This window comes from Papio anubis, chromosome 2 (assembly GCF_008728515.1).
Source record: "Papio anubis isolate 15944 chromosome 2, Panubis1.0, whole genome shotgun sequence".
Taxonomy (NCBI): domain Eukaryota; kingdom Metazoa; phylum Chordata; class Mammalia; order Primates; family Cercopithecidae; genus Papio; species Papio anubis.
The window spans coordinates 152,649,204-152,670,141 of NC_044977.1; the positions used below are offsets into that span (position 1 = coordinate 152,649,204).

At 39.1% G+C, this 20,938-nt stretch overlaps 1 protein-coding gene across 1 annotated transcript; it reads left to right on the forward strand.

Annotated features, from left to right (window-relative positions):
* Nucleotides 1–11,545: 11,545 nt before the first annotated feature.
* Nucleotides 11,546–14,558, forward strand: LOC101006930 (proline-rich protein 23A). The gene has a single exon (XM_003895040.4). The coding sequence runs from the start codon at nt 12,249–12,251 to the stop codon at nt 13,047–13,049; it is 801 nt and encodes a 266-aa protein (XP_003895089.2). The 5' UTR covers nt 11,546–12,248; the 3' UTR covers nt 13,050–14,558.
* The last annotated feature ends 6,380 nt before the right edge of the window (nt 14,559–20,938 follow it).

Sequence of the window (20,938 nt, forward strand, 5' to 3'; positions counted from 1 at the left end):
CTGTTTGTGTGTGTGTGTGTGTGTGTGTGTTTTCTTTTTTTAAGACAGGATTCACTCTGTCGCCCAAGCGGCGGTGCAGTGGTGCAATCATGGCTCACTGCAGCCTCAACATCCCAGGCTCAAGTGTATTTTTTGTAGGGACAGGGTTTCACCATGTTGCCCAGGCTAGTCTGGAACTCCTGGGCTCAAGTGATCCACCCACCTTAACCTCCCAAAGTGCTGGGATTACAGGTGTGATCCACCACATCTGGCTAATTTTAGTATATTTTTTAAATGTTGATTTGCTTTTGATGTTCTACAGTTTACTATAATGTGTCTAGAGGTAGACTATATTTTCATTTAGATTGATAGAATTTAGTTAACTATCAATATTGGAAATTATTTCTTGCCTGAAATACCACAAAATCTTAAGTTTCATCTCTTGGAATATCGCCTATTTCCCCATGAAATCCAATCAGATGGGAGGCCGAGGTGGCTGGATCACCTGAGATCAGGAGTTCAAGACCAGCCTGGCTAACATGGCAAAACCCTGTCTCTACCAAAAATACAAAAATTAGCCAGGTGTGGTGGCATGCACCTGTAATCCCAGCTACTCAGGAGGCTGAGGCAGGAGAATCTCTTGAACTCAGGAGGCAAAGGTTGCAGTGAGCTGAGATTATGCCACTGTACTCCAGCTGGGCAACAGAGCAGGACCCTGTCCCAAAAAAAGAAAAAAAGAAAGAAATCCAATCAGATATATATAATGGCACAGCTCAATCAATCTCCCCTGGCTCATAACATCTAAATATCTTAATATATATGTGTGTGTGTGTGTGTGTGTGTACACCTTATCAAATCCAACTTCCTGTTTTTTTTTTTTTTTTTTTTTTGAGATGAAGTCTCACTTTGTTGCCCAGGCTGGAGTACAGTGGCCTGATCTTGGCTCACTGCAACCTCTGCCTCCCAGGTTCAAATGTTTCTCCTGCCTCAGCCTTCCAAGTAGCTGGGATTACAGGTGCTCACCACCACACCCGGCTATTTTTTGCATTTTTGGTAGAGACAGGGTTTCACCATGTTGGCCAGGCTGGTCTTGAACTCGTGACCTCAAGTGATCCGCCTGCCTCGGCCTCCAAAAGTGCTGAGATTACAGGTGTAAGCCACCACGCCCGGCTATTTTTTGCATTTTTGGTAGAGACAGGGTTTCACCATGTTGGCCAGGCTGGTCTTGAACTCCTGACCTCAAGTGATCAGCCTGCCTCAGCCTCCAAAAGTGCTGACATTACAGGTGTAAGCCACCACACCCGGCCCCAACTTCCTTTATTCTTTAATCCAATTAACTACTCTGGTTGACTGCTTCCAATATTCTGTTTGTTTTGGTTTGGTTTTTGTTATTCTGTTTATACTTCTATAAGAAAGTTTTCATTTCAAAGAATTTTTTTTTCAGGATTTTTTTTCAAGATTGTTGCTTCAAAACTTTCCCACTTGGTGTCATAAACTTCTAGTTTGCTCATGGAAGGCATTCCACCATTTATGTTTTGAAAATTTTTTAACTTTAATAACTAAATTGATTCAATTTCCCCACAGGTAAAATCTCTCATTATTTGTTTTTAATCACATTGGATTGCCTCGTGCTTAGTAATTTTCATTAGTGGGCACATTCTGGGTGGGAATTCATCTTCTGAATCCCAAATTTATAATTTTTATAGTTTCCACTCCTAGTCTTCCTAGGACCACGATTCAGAATTAGGGCTTTGGAACTCTTGTAACTTGTCTTTCTGGAAAGTCACAGGTCTAATCAATTACGCAGAGGCTCATTCCAGGTTTCAATTTGTCTTTCCTTGATCAACTGCAGGCACAACCATGAAACAGTGGTTAGTGCCTCTACAACCTTTGAATATTGGCAGTGAGCCAAATTTTAGCCCCCTCAAAGGAGCAGAAATCCCAGTTGCCATTATATAGTTTAGTCCCAGTACCATGAGTCATCAAAATATCAGCTGCTCAATCAGACATAGTGTTTCCTACTCCATTTCTGATCTCTGGAGCCTTGTATCTTTCTTTTGAAAGTAGATGTCTGTAGGTAATATGGTTTAATATTTCCTAGCAATGCTCTCTGCCTTCAGTAGATGGAACTCCCCTGTACTACCATCTTGCCCACAATTGCCACTACAACTCAATTATCTCTCTGTCCTCTCCCTATAACAAAGCAGTTAATCAGTCACAAGACCCAGTCTAATTATCTAGTCATTCTGAAGAGGGATGGTGGCCCTGTTTCCAAAACTGTGTCTTCTATTGCAAGAGACTGATACCCTGCTCTAGAAGTAACAAAGGACATCCATCTTCAGCAATACACAAACTAAACAGTCCCCAAAATCCTCTAAACAACACTCTTGAAAGTGATGGAGAAAATTATTTTAATATTTTTAAAGTCAAAGCACAGCTTACAAAATGTAAGAGAAATTCTCCAAAACCAAAAATGATGACAAATCATGAATCCAGAGAGGGAGAATCCAGTGAGTGCTAAAGCAAAAGTTTCCTTGAGAGTATGTAACAATCCATGGTTACCTAGAGTTTTGGTTTTAATGGTCCATTTATGGGGAAAAGAAAATGTAGCGGTCACACTGCCCTGAAAAAAGTCCCAGTCTTCCAAAACATGATACCTTTAGTGGGTAAGCTAATAAACAAAAAAGAAAAAAAAACTCAATACAAAAGGAGATGGAACTAAGATGCATTTATCAGTCTTGGCTCCAAGTAGAATAAAACACAATCTGCTTTAGGGGGAAAAGCTGAGAGTTTAGTTTAAGATGTTCCCTAATAGATGATGAGCCTGGCAAAAAATTAAACAAACTCTCTCCTCACATTCTCTGAAAAGAATATACCCTATACTCAGGGTTAAGAATCTTCTTGGAGATATCATAAAGGGATTCTAAGCTAAATCAAAGAACACAGATGGAGAAAGGTAGGAGGTAGTAAGATTGCCATGTATTGAGAATTTTATTATTTCAATCTGGGGTATGGGGAATGAACAGATTCCCACCACGAACTAGTGTAAAAGGCATGAGTACATTAATCTTTATCATCCTATGGCAGATACAGGTCCCAAGGCTTTCAGTGCCCTAGAGAGGAAAAAACAAGGATATTTCTAAGAACATACATAGTTCTGGGCATAGCATAGTACCCTCATTAAGGAAGCATAACAATTTTCACAAATGATAAATAAAAATAAAAACACATTTAAGATTATTAGAATAAGTCTACAAAATGCCAAAGTCAAAGAGATTTTTTAATATGCAAAAAGAGAAGGCCACTACAATGACAAAGCAGTTAGATAACTGGCTTCTCAGCAGCAAAAAATGAATCCAGAAGACAGTGGAATAATAGTAGCAATGTATTGGTGGGAAACAAATGTTTTGACTTGGAATTTTTCAATTAATAATGCCATATTTTTAAAATAAGCAAAAAAAAAAAAACAATTATTTCACCTATATGTGAAATTCTAAAAAGTCAGACTCACAGAGGTAAAGCGTATAATGGGCTTTACCAGAGGTGAGAGGGGTGTGGGGGGATTGCGGCCATGTTGGTCAGAGGGTACAAAGTTTCAGTCAGACAGGAGGAAGAAGTTTCTGAGATCTATCTTACAGCATGATGACTAGAGTAAACAATTATGTGTTACATATTTCAAAATTCCTGAAAGAGACTTTAAATGTTCTCACCAGAAAAAAAGGGGGGTATGTGAATGATGGGTATGTTGATTAGCTTGATTTAATCATTCCACAATCTATACACATATTAAAGCACCACATTTTACCCCATCATTATTACAATTGTTATTTTTCCATTAAGAACTTAAAATTGTGTGTGTGTGTACACATTTAGTTTTATTGTAACAAAGCAACTTGTACACTTTTAATGTTTAAAACTGGGCATCATCTTTCCTAAAGGTCCAGTGAAACAAAAAGAAAATTTAAAAATAAACAGAAACAAAATTACAATAGAGAATGTCAATTCCAAATAAGATCCTACAGGTTCTGCTGATTCTCCCATTGAGTGGCAGGGCTCAAGTCATCATTAGGAGATAATTTATTTTAAAAGTGTCCTCTTAAACTGCAAGGATGTCTGTCAAATACCACAAGGCATTTAATAATCAAACTACCAAAGATCAAGGGTAAAGAAAGAATCCTGGCCAGGTGCAGTGACTCATATGTGTAATCTCAGCATTTTGGGAGACCAAGGCAGGAGGATCACTTGAGCCCAGCAGTTCAAGGCTGCAGTGAGCCATGAGCCATGAGCCATGATTGTGCCGTTACACTGCAGCCTAAGTGACAAAGCAAGACCTTGTCTAAAAATATATATGTGTGTGTGTGTGTGTGTGTGTATCCTAAAAGCAGGAAAAGAAAAGAAACAAATAACATATAATGTAGCTCCAACAGCAGACTTTTCAGTGAAAATGTTAAAGGCTGAGAGAGAGTGGCCCGACAAACTTAAAGTGCTGAATGAAAAAAAAAACTTACCCTAGAACAGTATATCTGGTGAAAATATCTTTCAACCGTGAAGGAGAAATAAAGACTCCTAGAAAAACCAAAGCTGGCTGGGTGCGGTGGCTCACAACTGTAATCTCAGCGCTTTGGGAGGCCAAGGCGCGTGGATTACTTGAGGTCAGGAGTTTGAGACCAGCCTGGCCAACATGTCTCTAATAAAAATACAAAAATTAGCTGGGCGTGGTGGTGGGCACCTGTAATCCCAGCTTCTTGGGAGGCTGAGGCAGGAGAATGGCTTGAACCCGGGAGGCAGAGGTTGCCGTGAGCTGAGACTGTGCCACTGCACTCCAGCCTGGGCAACAGAGCGAGACTCCATCTCAAAAAAAAAGAAAAGAAAAACCAAAGTTGTGAAATTTCATCAACATCAGGCCTGTCCTATAAGAAATGCTAAGGGGAGTTGTTCAATCTGGGAAAAAAAAAGAAAAGAAATAAAAAGGACATCAATGAACAATAAGAAATTATCTGGTAATTTCTTTTTGTTGTTGTTGTTTTGTTTTGATATGGAGTCTCGCTCAATTGCCCAGGCTGGAGTGCAGTGGCACCATCTCCGCTCACTGCAAGCTTCACCTCCCAGGTTCACCTCCCAGGTTCTCCTGCCTCAGCCTCCCGAGTAGCTGGGACTACAGGCGCCCACCACCACGCCCGGCTAAATTTTTGTATTTTTAGTTGAGACGGGGTTTCACCGTGTTAGCCAGGATGGTCTCGATCTCCTGACCTGACCTCGTGATCCGCCCGCCTCAGCCTCCCAAAGTGCTAGGATTACAGGCGTGAGTCACTGCACCTGGCCCACGGTAATTTCTTATACAAAACTCACTGGCAATAAGAAGTACACAGAATATTATAACACCATAATTGTGGTGTGTAAACTATTCTTAAGTAGAAAGAATAAATGATGAATCCATCAAAAATAAAAACTACAACAACTTTTCAAGACATCAACAAAGAGATAAAAAGTCAGAAAGTGGAGGGACAATGTTAATGTAAAGTTTTTATGAGTTTTTTTTTTTTTTTTTTGCTTGTTAGTTTGCTTGTTGTCTGTGCAATGAGTGTTAAGTTGTCATCCATTTAAAATAATAGATTATCAGATGGTATTTGCAAGTCTCAGGGTAACCTCAAATCAAAAAACATATAACAAATAAACAAAAAATAAAAACAAGAAATTAAATTATACCACCAGAGAAAATCATCTTCACTAAAAGGAAAAACAGAAAGGAAGAAAAGAAGGAAGAGAAGACCACAAAACAACCAGAAACCAAATAACAAAATGGCAGGAGTAAGTCATTACTAATTAATAATAACCTGAAGGCAAATGGACTAAACATTCCAATGAAAAGACACAGAGTCGCTAAATGGATACAAAATAAAATAAAATAAGTCTCAATAATCTGTTGCCTACAAGAAACACACTTCACCTATAAAGATACACATAGACTAAAAATGAAGGAATGGAAAAAGATATTCCATGCCAATGGAAAGCAAAGAAAGAGCAGGAGTAGCTATATTTATATCAGACAAAATATATATCAAGACAAAAATTGTAAGAAGAAACAAAGAAAGTCACTATATAACGATAAAAGGGTCAATTCAGCAAAAGGATATGACAATTTTAAGTATACATGCACTCAACAGTGGGGTACCCAGATACATAAAGCAAATATTATTAGAGCTAAAGACACAGATAAACCTCAATACAATAATAGCTGGAGTTTTCAATCCCAAACTTTCAACATAGGTTAGATCTTCCAGACAGAAAATCATCAAAGAAACATCGGACTTAATCTCCACTATAGAATACATGGATCTAATAGATATTTAGATAGCGTTTCATCCAAGGGCTACAGAATACATATTCCTCTCCTCAGCATGTGGATCATTCTCAAGGATAAACTATATGTTAGGTCACAAAACAAGTCTAAACACATTCCCTAAAAGTTGAAATAATACCAAGCATCTTCTCTGACCACATGGAATAAAACTAGAAATCAATAACGAGAATAATTTTGGAAACTATACAAACACGTGGAAATTAAACAACATGCTCCTGAATGACTAGTGGGTCAATGAAAAAATTAAGAAAGAGATTGAAATTTTTCTTCAAACAAATGATAACAGAAACACAACATACAAAAACCTATGGGATACAGCAAAAGCAGTGCTAAGAGGGAAATTCATAGCTATATGTGCATACATCAAAAAAGAACAACTTTGAATAATTAACCTAACAGTACATCTTTTTTTTTTTTTTTTTTTTGAGACGTAGTTTTGCTCTTGTTGCCCAGGCTGGAGTGCAATGGCACAGTCTCAGCTCACTGCAACCTCTGCCTCCCAGGTTCAAGCAATTCTCCTGTCTCAGCCTCCTCCCAAGTAGCAGGATTACAGGCACATGCCACCAGGCCCAGCTAATTTTTGTATTTTTAGTAGAGACAGGGTTTCACCATGTTGGCCAGGCTGGTCTCAAACTCCTGACCTCAGGTGATCCACCCACCCCAGCCTCCCAAAGTGCTGGGATTACAGGTGTGAGCCACTGCGCCCAGCGAGTGCATCTTAAAGAACTACAAAAGCAAAATCAAACCAAACTGAAAATTAGTAGAAGAAAGGAAATAAAGATTAGAACACAACTAAATGACACTGAAATGAAAAAAAAAAAAATACAAAAGATGAACAAAATGAAAAGCTGGCTTTTAAAAAAGATAAAAGAAATTAATAAACTTTTAGCCAGACTAACTAAGAAAAAGAGAAGAACCAGCTGGCGCGGTGGCTCACGCCTGTAATCCCAGCACTTTGGGAGGCCGAGATGGATGGATCATGAGGTCAGGAGATCAAGACCATCCTGGCTAGCACGGTGAAACCCCATCTCTACTAAAAATACAAAAAATTAGCCTGGCATGGTGGCACACGCCTGTAGTACCAGCTACCCAGTAGGCTGAAGCAGGAGAATCACTTGAACCCAGGAGGTGGAGGTTACAGTGAGCCGAGATTGCGCCACTGCACTCCAGCCTGGGAGACAGAGCAAGACTCTGCCTCAAAAAAAAAAGAAAAAAAAAAAAGAGAAGAACCAAATAAATGAAATCAAAGATGAAAAAGGAGACATTACAACTGATAGTGCAGAAATTCAAAGGACCATTAGTGAGGCTATCATGAGCAACTATAGACCAATAAATTGGAAAATCCAGAGGAATTTTTAAATTCCTAGATACATGCAACCTACCAAGATTAAACCATGAAGAAATTCAAAACCTGAACAGACCAATAACAAGTAATGACATGGAAGCCATAATAAACAGTCTCGCAGTTAAAAAAAAAAAAAAAAGGTCTGAGAGACAATGGCTTCACAGCTGAATTTTACCAAACATTTAAGGAATAACTAATACCAGTCCACTCAAACTATTCCAAAAAATACAGAAGGAGAGAATACTGCCAAATGCGTTCTATGAAGCCAGTATTAACCTGATATCAAAGCCAAAGATACTTCAAAAAAAGAAAAATACAGGCCAATATCTCTGATGAATATTGATGCAAAAAATCCTCAACAAAATACTAGCAAACCAAATTCAACAATATATTTAAAAGATCATTCATCATGATCGACTAGGATTTATCCCAGGGATGCAACGATGGTTCAACACATGCAAATCAATCAATGTGATACATTATACTAACAGAATGAAAGATAAAAACCATATCACTTCAATTCATACTATAAAAACATATAATAAAAGTCAACATTCCTTTATGATTAAAAACTTCTCAAAAACTGGGTATAGAAGGAACACACCTCAACACAATAAAAGCCATATATGACAGACCCACAGCTAGTATCATACTGAATGGGAAAAACCTGAAAGTCTTTTCTCTAAGAGCTGAAACAAGACGAGGATGCCCATATTCACCACTGTTATTCAACATAATACTGGAAATCCTAGCTAGAGCAATCAGACAACAGAAAGAAATAACGGGCATCCACACTGGAAACGAAGAAGTCAAATTATCCTTGTTTGCAGATTATATGATCTTATGTTTGGAAAAACCTAAAGACCCCACACAAAAACTATTACTACTGATAAACAAATTCAGTAAAGTTGCAGGATACAAAATCAACGTACAAAAATCAGTAGCATTTCTAAATGCCAACAGTGAACAATCTGAAGAAAAAATCGGAAAAGTAATCCCATTTACAATAGTCACAAATAAAATTAAATACTTAGGAATTAACTGAACCAAAGAAGTGAAGCATCTCTACAGTGAAAACTATAAAACACTGATGAAAGAAATTGAAGAGGACACAAAAGAGTGGAAAGATACCCCATGTTTATGAATTGGAAGACTCAATATTGTTAAAAATGTCCATACTACCCAAAGCAATCTACAGATTCAATTCAATTCCTATCAAAATGCCAATGGCATTCTTCACAGAAATTTTTTTTTAAATCCTAAAATTTTTTTGAAACCACAAAAGACCTAGAAAGCCAACGCTGACCTGAGCAAAAAGAATAAAACTGGAAGAATCACATTACCTGCTTTCAAATCCTACTACAAAACTATAGTAACCAAAACAGCATGTATTGGCATGAAAACAGACACATAGACCAATGGAACAGAATAGAGAACCCAGAAACAAATCCATACATCTACAGTGAACTCATTTTCAACAAAGCTGCTAAGAACATACACGGGGGCCAGGAGCGGTGGCTCACACCTGCAATCCCAGCCTTTTGGAAGCCGAGGCGAGCAAATCACTTGAGGTCAGGAGTTCAAGACCAGCCTGGCCAACATGGTGAAACCCCATTTCTACTAAAAATACAAAAATTAACCAGGCATGGCTATGATCCCACACACCTAGAATCCCAACTACTCAGGAGGCTGAGGCATGAGAATCGCTTGAACCCAGGACCCAGAGGTTGCAGTGAGCCAAGATCACACCACTGCACCACCGCACTGCAGGCTGAGTGAAACAGCGAGACTGCATTTCAAAAAGAAAAAAAGAAAAAAAGAAAAAACAATAGATGAAATAGAACAGCAGAAAAATATGGCAAACACATTATATCTCTTTCTTAATAATAATTTTTTTAAATTGTTCAAGGAATCTGCCCACCTTGACCACCCAAAGTGCTAGGATTGCAGATGTGAGCCACCACACCTGGCCAACACATTATCTCTCTACTCATTGTTGCTAATGACAAGATCTAATTCCTTTTTATGGCTGAATAGTACTCCATTGTGTATATGTACCACATTTTCTCTATCTGTTCCTCTATTGACGGATACTTAGGTTGCTTCCAAATCTTGGCTATTGTGAATAATACTCCAACAAATATGGGAGAGAAGATATCTCTTCAACATCCTGATTTTCAATTGATGGAGCTGGGAAAACTGGATATCCATATGCATAAGACTGAAACTAGACCCCTATCTCTCACCATATACAAAAATCAATAAAAATGAATTAAATATTTAAATTTAAGACCTCAAAATATGGCCGGGTGCAGTGGCTCATGCTTGTAATCCCAGCAGAGGATTTGGGAGGCCAAGGCGGGCTGATCACCTGAGGTCAGGAGTTCGAGATCAGCCTGGCCAACATGGTGAAACCCCATCTCTACTAAAAATACAAAAAAAAAAAATTTAGCCAGTCATGGTGGCAGATGCCTGTAGTCCCAGCTACTCGGGAGGCTGAGGCAGGAGAATTGCTTGAACCCCTGAGGCGGAGGTTGCAGTGAGCCGAGATCACGCCATTGCACTCCAGCCTGGGCAACAAGGGCAAAACTCTGTTAAAAAAAATAAAAAAAACCTTTAAAATATAAAACTACTATAACAAAACATTGGGGAAACTCTCCAGGACTTTGATCTGGGTAAAGATTTCTTGAGTAATAATCCACAAGCACAGGTAACCAAAGCAAAAGTGGACAAATGGGATCACATCAAGTTAAAAAGCTTCTACACAGCAAAGGAAACATCAACAAACTGAAGAGACAACCCACAGAATGAAAGAAATTATCTGCAAACTACTCATCTGACAAGGAATTCATAGCCAGAATACATAAGAAGCTCAAACAACTCTATATGAAAAAAAAATCTAATAATCCAATTTAAAAATGGGCAAAATAACTGAATAAATATTTCTCAAAAGAAGACATACAAATAGCAAACAGCTATGTGAAAAGGTGCTCAACATCACTGATCATCAGACAAATGCAAATCAAAACTACAATGAGATATCATCTTACCCCAGTTAAAATGGCTTTTATCCAAAAGACAGGAAATAACAAATGCTGGCAAGGATGTGGAGAAAAGGGAACCCTCATACACTGTTGCTGGGAATGTAAACTCATAAAAACCATTATGGAGAGGAGAACAGTTGAGAGGTTCTGCAAAAATCTAAAAATAGAGCTACCATATGATCCAGCAATCTCACTGCCACGTATATAATCAAAAGAAAGAAAAGCAGGATATTGAAGATATATCTGTGCTCCCATATTTATTGGAGTTTTATTCACAATAGCCAAGATTTGGAAGCAACCTAAGTATCCATCAACAGATGAATGGATAAAGAAAATGTGATACATATACACAACGGAGTACTATTCAGCCATAAAAAGGAATGAGATCCTGTCATTAGCAACAACATGGATGGAACTGGAGGTCATTATGTTAAGTGGAATAAGTCAAGCACAAAAAAACAAACTTCTCATGTTCTCACTTATTTATGGCAGCTAAAAATTAAAACAATTGAATGTACGGAGAGAGTAGAAGGATGATTACCAGAAGCCGGGAAGGGTAGTGAGGGTGGGGGCAAATAGAAATGGTTAATAGGTACAAAAAAATAGAAAAAATGAAGTAAAACTTAGTATTCGATAGCACAACCGGGTGACTATAGTCAATAATAATTTAATTGTACATTTTTAAATAACTAAGAGTATAACTGGATTGTTTGTAACACAAAGGATAAATGCTGGAGAGGATGAATATACCATTTACCATGATGTGATTACTACATATTGCAGGCCTGTATCAAAGTATCTCATTTAACCCATGAATATATATACCTACTATGTACCCACAAAAATTAAAGTTTATTTATCAAAGCAAAATTTTCATTTCTAATTTCTATCACAAATGAAAGAACTTTTTAGTACCACGTAGGAAGGATGGGGAAGGAGCAATGAGTATTTTTCGTATATTCCTGGAAAATCTTAGAAGAGACATTTAGCTATAAGCTACTTATAAAAGTAAGCAAGCAGTTTTTGAAATTGTGTTTTGGCTTTTCTTAACCAAGAGTAAAAGCAATTACCGCCATTGGGTCCCACGAGCACACCCAAGGAATCTTGCCCTCCAGACCCAAACACCCCCCCACCTCCCCACCTCGCTCTTGCTCTAATTGATCCAATCATCTCTAGGCCACGCCCGCCGCAGAGCACTGTCGGGAGGCGGGGCATATACTGACACATTCTGGCGCGCCCAGGTCACCTGACGTCCCACGTTATTAGTCATCGGACGTGCATCCGGGTCCGCGCTAGAAAAGCGGAAGATTCCGTCGCGCGAGGCTCTCAGAGCAGCACAAACTGCGGTCTCCGGGAAGCGTCCCTGGATCTCTGAAGACTCGCCCAGCTCCGCGCGGTCCTTTGCCGCTTCTGCCCCAACCCACCTCGCCTACCAAAGTCCTCAAAGAGGACTTCGCCGCCCGCTCTCCCCACGTCCTCTGCTAGGCCCAGGAGCGCCTTCCACAGCGCCGTCGAGGTGATGGGCAGCCGGCCCCGCAGCCCCAGAGCTCGCCCTGCGCCCTGGTGGGGACAGCGGCCAGGAGGACCCGGCCCTGCCAAACGTCTCCGACTGGAGGAGCCCGCGGGTCCCGAACCCCGCGTGACGCCCAGCCTGGAAGACCCGGTGGGGATCCCGGCCGTGGGCGCGGTCATCTCCGTGGTGGTCCTGGCCACAGGCTGTGCCCTGCGTGTGCCCCTGGACAACGTCGACCTGGTGCTGGAGCTCCCGCCGACATCGATCCTGCGAGTGTCTCTCGGTGGACACACCCTCATCCTGATCCCCGAGGTCCTCCTAAGCTCCGTCGACGAACGCTCAGGAGCACAGGGCGACTCGTCTGCCGGCCTGGAAGTGGACGTTTTCCTGGGCGCTCTCAGGGAGGACGTCATCGTCGAGCAGGAAGTCTTCTGCGCATCTGTCCCAGAGATCGCCGCCCAGGAAGAGGCCTACGAGGAGGAGGCGGACCCCGAGTTCCCGGAGCTCCGGATGGACTCCCCAACCGGCTCAGCCGCTGGGCTCTACCCCTTCGCTAGTAGTGTGTTCAGTCTCTACCGGGAGAGCCCCGTTCCAGGGCCCTGTGCTCTGGCCCCCAACCCCAGTTCAGAGAGACTCTCTCCACGCCCCATCTTCGACCCAGAATTCCACCTTCTGGAGCCTGTCTCCAGCTCACCTCTCCAAACTCTACCTCCCTCTCCGCGCGTGGGGAGTCCAGGTCCCCACGCGCGCCCACCTCTCCCGGAACGCCCTCCGTGCAAGGCCTGCAGACGACTGTTCCAGGAATGAACTGCTTCCCACAATCCCTTGCCACCAGCTGCGGGTTCTTGTGGATCCTCCAAGACTCACTTTGAGGACTTGCCACCGCCCAGAAATGCAGCATCTTCATTCGTCGACAGTGGGCAGTTGGATTACTGTTGTTTGGGTGGGTTGGTTGGTTGGCTGGCTGGTTGGTTGGTTTCTTGGCAGAATTCCTTGGTAAATGGCAAGCAAGGACATGAAAAAAGAAAAGCAGGTTCTGGCAAGCACCTTTACCAAGAAGAGTAGACCACACATAACCAGTCATAGATTTTCAGATCCCTTGCCTTTGCTGCAGGAGCTGTTACTTCTGCCTTTGTCCCCTTCAGCCAACTCTATCCTCAGTTTCACCCCTACTCTTGCTTAAAGCTCCCTTCAGTGTTCTTTCAAATTCCCCCCTTTTTTCATCACCTCCCTACACCTATCCGTTCTCTCCAATCCAGATCATTGTCTTTCCTTCTTTTTGCAGTTATGAATTTACCTATACGATTTTCTCCCAACATCCTCTGAAGTGCTTCTGATCACTGATTTTACTTTCCGCTTGCTTTCCTTAACTCCTTTTCCTGGTCCTGGACAATCAAGATAAATGCATATTAGATTAGATAGCAAACAAACAACATTCAAATGTAATGAATGCTCTGGACCTTTTGGAAGTGTTTCTACAAATAAGAATTTAAGGGCCCAGCGCGGTGGCTCACGCCTGTAATCCCAACACTTTGGGAGGCCGAGGGAGGGTGGATCACCTGAGGTCAGGAGTTTGAGACTAGCCCTGGCCAACACGGCGAAACCCCGTCTCTACTAAAAATACAAAAATTAGCCGGGCATGGTGGCGTATGCCTGTAATCCCAGCTACTAGCGGGTATGAGGCAGGAAGATCGCTTGAACCTGGGAGCCAGAGGTTGCAGTGAGCCGAGATCATGCCACTGCACTCCAGCCTGGGCAACAGAGTAAGACTCCATCTCAAAAAAAAGAAAGAAAAAGAAAAAACAAGAATTTAAAACTTAGTGAAAGCAATATTTAATGAGGGAAAGTAGGGAGGAAGTTGTGACACTTTCATTCCAGCAGCAGCTTGTACAATGACATATTCTATGTACTTTAACCAATGGGTATTCCTGAATTTCAGGGCAGTGTGGGCTTCACCTTGATTTCCTCTCAGGGGTACCCACTCAGCTTCACTGCATGGACATTTGGTCTAATTTATTTTTGAGAGTTTTTTTCATGCTCTTGAGTCCGTCGCCCTGAATTGGCAGTCATTATTTCTTGGTAGTATTTCCTTAATGTCTTTTTAACTATAAAGGAAAGAAAATATTAGAGATAATGTTGTCATATCCTTTGTGCCCACTCTTCTCCCCCGTTCCCAGAGGATTCACATCATGACACAAAGCTGGTGGATATCATCCTAGTCAATATATGAATGCTACATATACATATATATGTATAGATATAAATAAGCAATGTTTATGTTGTTTTCTGGACAATTAAATTTATGTAACTACCTCATATTCTCCAGTTTACTTTTTTTCTCAACTTTATTTTTGAGATGACTTATAAATATGTGTAGTTCATTTATGCTAAAGATTCCAGTATCCATCATATGATTGTGATATTTTATTTGTTCTTTATTTATTTGTTTGTTTATTTGTCGGAGACAGGGTCTCATTCTGTCACCCTGGATGGAGTGCAGTGGCACGATCAAGTGGACTTGAACTCCTGGACTCAAGAGATCCTTTGCCTCAGCCTCCCAAGTAACTAGGACTACAGGTGCACACTGCCACACGCAGCTAAATTTTTTTAATTTTTTTTTTTTTTTTTTTTTTTTTTTTTTTAGAGTTGGAGTCTCACTATGTTGCCCAGGCTGGTTTCAAACTCCTTTCCTCAAGCAGTCCTCCTGACTCAGCCTCCAAAAGTGCTGGAATTACAGGAGTGAGCTACTGCACCTGGCCTCAGATTTATTTTTATTTCTTTTTTGTTTGGGGGGGTTTTTTTAGATACAAGGTCTCTCTCCATCACCTGGGTTGGAGTGTAATGGCACAATCATAGCTGACTACAGCTTTGAACTCCTAGGCTCAAGCAGTCCTCTCACCTCAGCCTCCCAAGTGGCAGGTACTACAGGCACAAACCACGATACCCAGATAATTTTAAAATTTTTTGTGGTGAGTGGGTCTTGCTCTATTGCCCAGGCTTGTCTTGAACTCCTGGACTCAAGTGATCCTCCTGCCTCCCAAAATGCTGGGATTACAGGCATGAACCACTGCACCCAGCCTCAGATTTCTTAAATATGACACCAAAAGCAGAATCCTTAAAGAAATAATGTGATGATGGGCTTCATCCAAATGAAGAACTTTTGTTCTCCAAAAACACTGTTAAAATGAAAAGACAAGCCACAGATGGAAAAAACATATATTCACAAGGCAAATATCTAATAAATGACTTGTGTGGCCAGAAAAACACTTTCAAAATTGAGTAAGAAAATGCTTTTAAAAAAGGCAACAAAATCAAGACACTCAAAAATACAACCTTCACAATGACTAGCATCAAATTAAAGATTATTAAATATATGAATGTGCAGGAAAATGTGACCCATAAACAGGAGTAAAAATAGTTGATGAAGTTCTTTATTTTTTTTATATTAGCCCTTTATCAGATGTATGGTTTGTAAATATTTTCTCCTAATCTGTGGGTTGTCCCCTCTTTCTCTTGTTTCCTTCGCTACGCAGAAGCTTTTCAGTTTGATTCAATCCCGTTTGTTTATTTTTGCTTTTTTTGCCTGTGCTTTGGGGGTCATATCCAAGAAATCTTTGCCTACACCAATGTCATGTAGCTTTCCCCCTCTGTTTTCTTCTAGCCATTTTACAGTCTAGGGAGTCTTATATTTAAGTCTTTAATCTATTTTGAGTTGATTTTTTTTTTCTTTTATTAAAAAATCTAATCGTATTTTCTTTGCCAAATTTACTTCCCAATCGTTTTGTTGTTTTGTTTTGTTTTATTTTGTTTTGTGATGGAGTCTCACTCTGTCACCCAGGCTGGAGTGCAGTGAAACAATCTCAGCTCACTGCAACCTCTGCCTCCTGGGGTCAAGCAATCCTGCCACCTCAGCCTCCCAAGTAGCTGGGATTACAGATGCAAGTCACCATGCCCAGCTAATTTTCATATTTTTTGTAGAGACAAGGTTTCAGTCTGTTGCCCAGGCTGATCTTGAACTCCTGAGCTCAAGCAATCCACTCACCTCAGCCTCCCGAAGTGCTGGGATTATACGCATGAGACACCATGCCCAGCCAAGTTAATTTTTTTATGTGGTGTGAAATAAGTATCCAATTTCATTCTTCTGCATATTGATAAACAGTTTTGTACCTGCACTCCCATATGCACTGCAGCATTATTATGAGTAGCTAAGATATGGAGCCAACCTATGTATTTATCATCATATAATGGATAAAGAAAATGTGGTGTATATACACGATGGAATATTATTCAGCCTTAAAAAAGAAGGAAATTCTGTCATTTGTGACAACATTAAGAACCTGGAGGACATTGTGGTAAGTGAAATAAGCCAGGCCCAGAAGAACACATACCATAAGATTCCACTTATATGCAGAATCCGGAACAGTTGAACTCATAGAAGCAGAGTAGAACAATGATTATCAGAGGCTGGAGGAGGAGGGTGGATGGCGAAAAGAGAGATGTTCATCAAAGGGTACAAAGTTTCAGTTAGACAAGAGGAATAAGCTTTAGTGCTCAATTGCACAGAATGGTGACAATAATAAATAAAAATACAATGTATTTTTCCAAATTGCTGAAAGAGTAGGTTTTTAATGTTTTCACCACAAAAATATGTGAGGTGATGAATTTGTTAATTAGCTTGATTTAATCCTTCTACAATGTAAACACATATTAAAACATCACGTTGTACCCCATAAATATATACAATTATTATTTGTCAAAAATAAAACAAAAAATAGTTGATAGAAAGTGGTGTATATTAACAGAAATAATAAAACTAGCAGGCAAGAACACTAACAGCTGTTATAAAGATGCTCAGTATGTCCCAGGATTTTAAAGACAACCTAAGCATAATAAGGACAGAATTAAAGATATAAAAAAAAGAACCTAATGGAACTTCTAGAGATAAAAAATATAGTATATGAAATGAAAACTTTATTGGATGGTATTAAATACTGCAGAAGAACAAAACTAAGAATGTAAGACTTAAAATCAAATCAATCAAAACTAAAGCATACAAAAGCTGAATAAATAAGTAGCTTTTGCAATAACATCAAGCAATAATTGGAATCTCAGGAGGAAAGGAATGGGAGGGAGGGGTGATTTTGAAGTTCAGTGAAAGCTATAAATCTCCATATATAAGAAGTTCAGTAAACCTCAAGAGGGTAATCATGCATACACACACACACACACACACACACACACACACCAAAACATATAGCCAATTTACTGAAAACCAGTGATAAAGATGAAATCTTTAAAACTACCCAGAGGAGACAGCTGGGCGTGGTGGCTCAAGCCTGTAATCCCAGCACTTTGGGAGGCTGAGACGGGCAGATCACAAGGTCAGGAGATCAAGACCATCCTGGCTAACACGGTGAAATCCCGTCTTTACTAAAAATACAAAAAAATTAGCCAGGCGTGGTGGCCAGCGCCTGTAGTCCCAACTACTCGGGAGGCTGAGGCAGGAGAATGGCGTGAACCTGGGAGGCGGAGCTTGCAGTGAGCCGAGACTGCACTGCGCCTGGAGACACAGCGAGACTCCGTCTCAAAAAAAAATTAAATAAATAAATAAATAAATAAATAAATAAAAGTATCCAGAGGAGGCCGGGTGCAATGGCTCACTCCTGTAATCCTAGCACTTTGGGAGGCCGAGGCAGGCGGATTACCTGAGGTCAGAAGTTCGAGACCAGCCTGACCAATACGGAGAAACTTTGTCTCTACTAAAAATACAAAATAAGCCTGGTGTGGCAGCGCATGCCTGTAATCCCAGCTACTCGGGAGGCTGAGTCAGGAGAATCGCTTGAACCCTGGAAGCGGAGGTTGTGGTGAGCCGAGATCCTGCCATTGCACTCCAGCCTGGGCAACAAGAGTGAAACTCCATCTCAAAAAAAAGTACCCAGAGGAAAAGAAAGAAACATTAAATAGAAAGAGATAAGAAATATAACAGTTTAAATAGAACAGTTTTCTTGTCAGTAACAATACAATGTAATGATATCTTTAAAGTACTGAAAGAAATAAAAATTGTCAAACTATAATTCTAAATACAGTAAAAATATCCTACATGAAGGCAAAATAAACTTTTCCAAGAAAGGAAAAGGCAAGAGTATTTTTAGTAAGTCAATGTGCACTATAAAGAATATTAATGCAAATTATTCAGTTGAAAGGAAAATGATACCATATAGAAACCTGGATCTACACAAAGAATTGAAGACCAGAAGAGGTAAATCATGGATAAGCATAAAAAGATATTTTTCTCACTTTTAATTTCTTTGAAAGATAAATGACTTTATGTAGCAAAAATAGCCAAAGTGTATTGTAGAGACTTTAACATACATAGAAGTAAAGTATGACACAATAACTCGAGGAACGTGAGGTGAAATGGAAGTGTCCTGGTGTTAAGTTAGTACAATATTATTTGAGGGAAGACTGTGATAAGTTAAAGGTGGATATTGTAACGTCTAAAGCAATCACCAAAAACTAAAGCAGAGTATAGCTAATAAGTCAACAGAAGATAGCAATGAAATTCTAAAAATTACACAACTATTCAAATAAAGACAGAAAAAGAGGAGAAAAGGAACAAAGAACTGATGGGAAAAAATAAAATAAATACCAATATGATAAGTTTAAAATCAAATCAACAATTATATTAAGTGTAAATTGTTCACAAAGTCCAGGTAAGAGGCAAAATCTGAAAGAGTTATATACTATATAATTCCATTTGTATAATTTGAAATGACGAAATTGTAGTGAGAAGGATAGAGTAGTGGTTTTCTACTTCCACTCTTGAGCGCAACAGGGAGGAGAGGGCTGGGTATCACAAATGGTACTTGTGATGGAGCTGTCCTGTATCTTTACTGCAATGGCGATCAGACAATTCTACACATAAAAAACTACACAGAGCTAAATGTGTGTACACACACACACGAGTGCATGAAAAACGAGTGAAATTTAAATAAAACAGGTAAGTTATCAATGTCAACTCCCGAATTAGTATATTGTGCTATAGTTATGCAAAATTTTACTATTGATTAAAATTGGATGAAAAGTTTACAAGAGCTCTTTGTATTATTTCTTACAGCTGCATGTAAATCTATAGTTGTCTCAAAATAAAAAAATTGGAAAACAGAAACTGTATAAATTATGAACATATATTTAGCCTCTTTAATCATCAGGAAAATGCTAGCAATGTTTTATATTGATGTGGGTGTTCACCAGATGTGTGTGTTCATGATAATTTGTCATGATATACACTTATGATTTATGCACTAATAATTCATAGTTTAAAATTTTTATTTTTAAGTAGTTATGGTAATATCAGAAAAAGTAGACTTTAGAACAAGAACTATTACCTAGATTAAAGAGGAAGCTTTCATGTGACTTAATTCATTAAGAAGACATAATCCTAAATCATAATAACAGAGCATGAAGTAGATGAGTCACAAAAACTGATACAACTGAAAGAAGTAGACAAATCCATGGAGATTTCCATGGAAATCCATGGAGTTGGAGATTTCAACATGCCTCTCTCAGTTATGGATAAAAAAGTAGAAAAACAGTAAGAATTTAGAAGAGTAGAAAAACATTATCAATTAACATGACCTGTTTGACATTTATAGATAACTACACCCAGGGGCAGAAAACACTGTATTTTCAAATGCACCTGCAACATTCATGAAGATAGACCATATTCCAGGCATAAGACAAGACTCAATAACTTCAAAGAAATTAAAACCAATCAGAGTATGTTCTCTGACAAAATTAAACTTGAAATTAATACCAGAAAGATCAATTACTATTAAATTTAAAGGAAAAAAAGATAATTTTTCACAACCAAGTGGCATTTATCCAAGGCATGTAGGTATGGTTTACCATTTAAAACTCAATAAGTAGAATTTACTATATCAATAGACAAAGAGACCATATGATTTCCACAATAGATTCAGAAAAAAATTAACAAAATTCAATATCCATTTGTGATTTTTAAAACTCCAAGGAAACTAAGAATACAGGGGAACTTCCTTAGCCTGATAAAGGTCATCTATGAAAAACCTACAGATAGAATCATAATTAATGATAGACTGGATGTTTTCCCCCTGAGATTGGAAACAAGGCAAACGATGTTTCCAACAATTTTATTCAGCATTATTCTAGAGGTCCTAGCAAGGGCAATAAGGCAAGAAAAAAAAAATACATGTAAAAGCCATACAGATTGGAAGAGAGGAATAAAACTGTCTTCTTCGCAGATGACATGATCAAATATGTAGGAAATCCTAATGAATCAACAGAAAAACTTCTAGATGTAATAAGTAAGTTTAGCAAGATTTCAGGTTAGAAGGTCAGTATTCAAAAATTAACCATACTTTTATACACTAGCAATGAACAATTGGATACCAAAATTGAAAACTAACATTCAAATAGTATCAAAAATATTAAATACTTAGAAATAAATTTAACACAACATATGCAAAACTGTTCATTGAAAACCACAAAACACTGCTGAGACAAATTTTTAAAGTCTTAAATAAATTAAGAGATTTATTATGTCTGTGGATTGAAAAACAATATCTTTAAGATGTCAATTCTCTATCATGTCAGACTGATCTACACAATCAGCACAAGTCATAATCCCAGTAAGTTTTCATATACATCACCCAGAT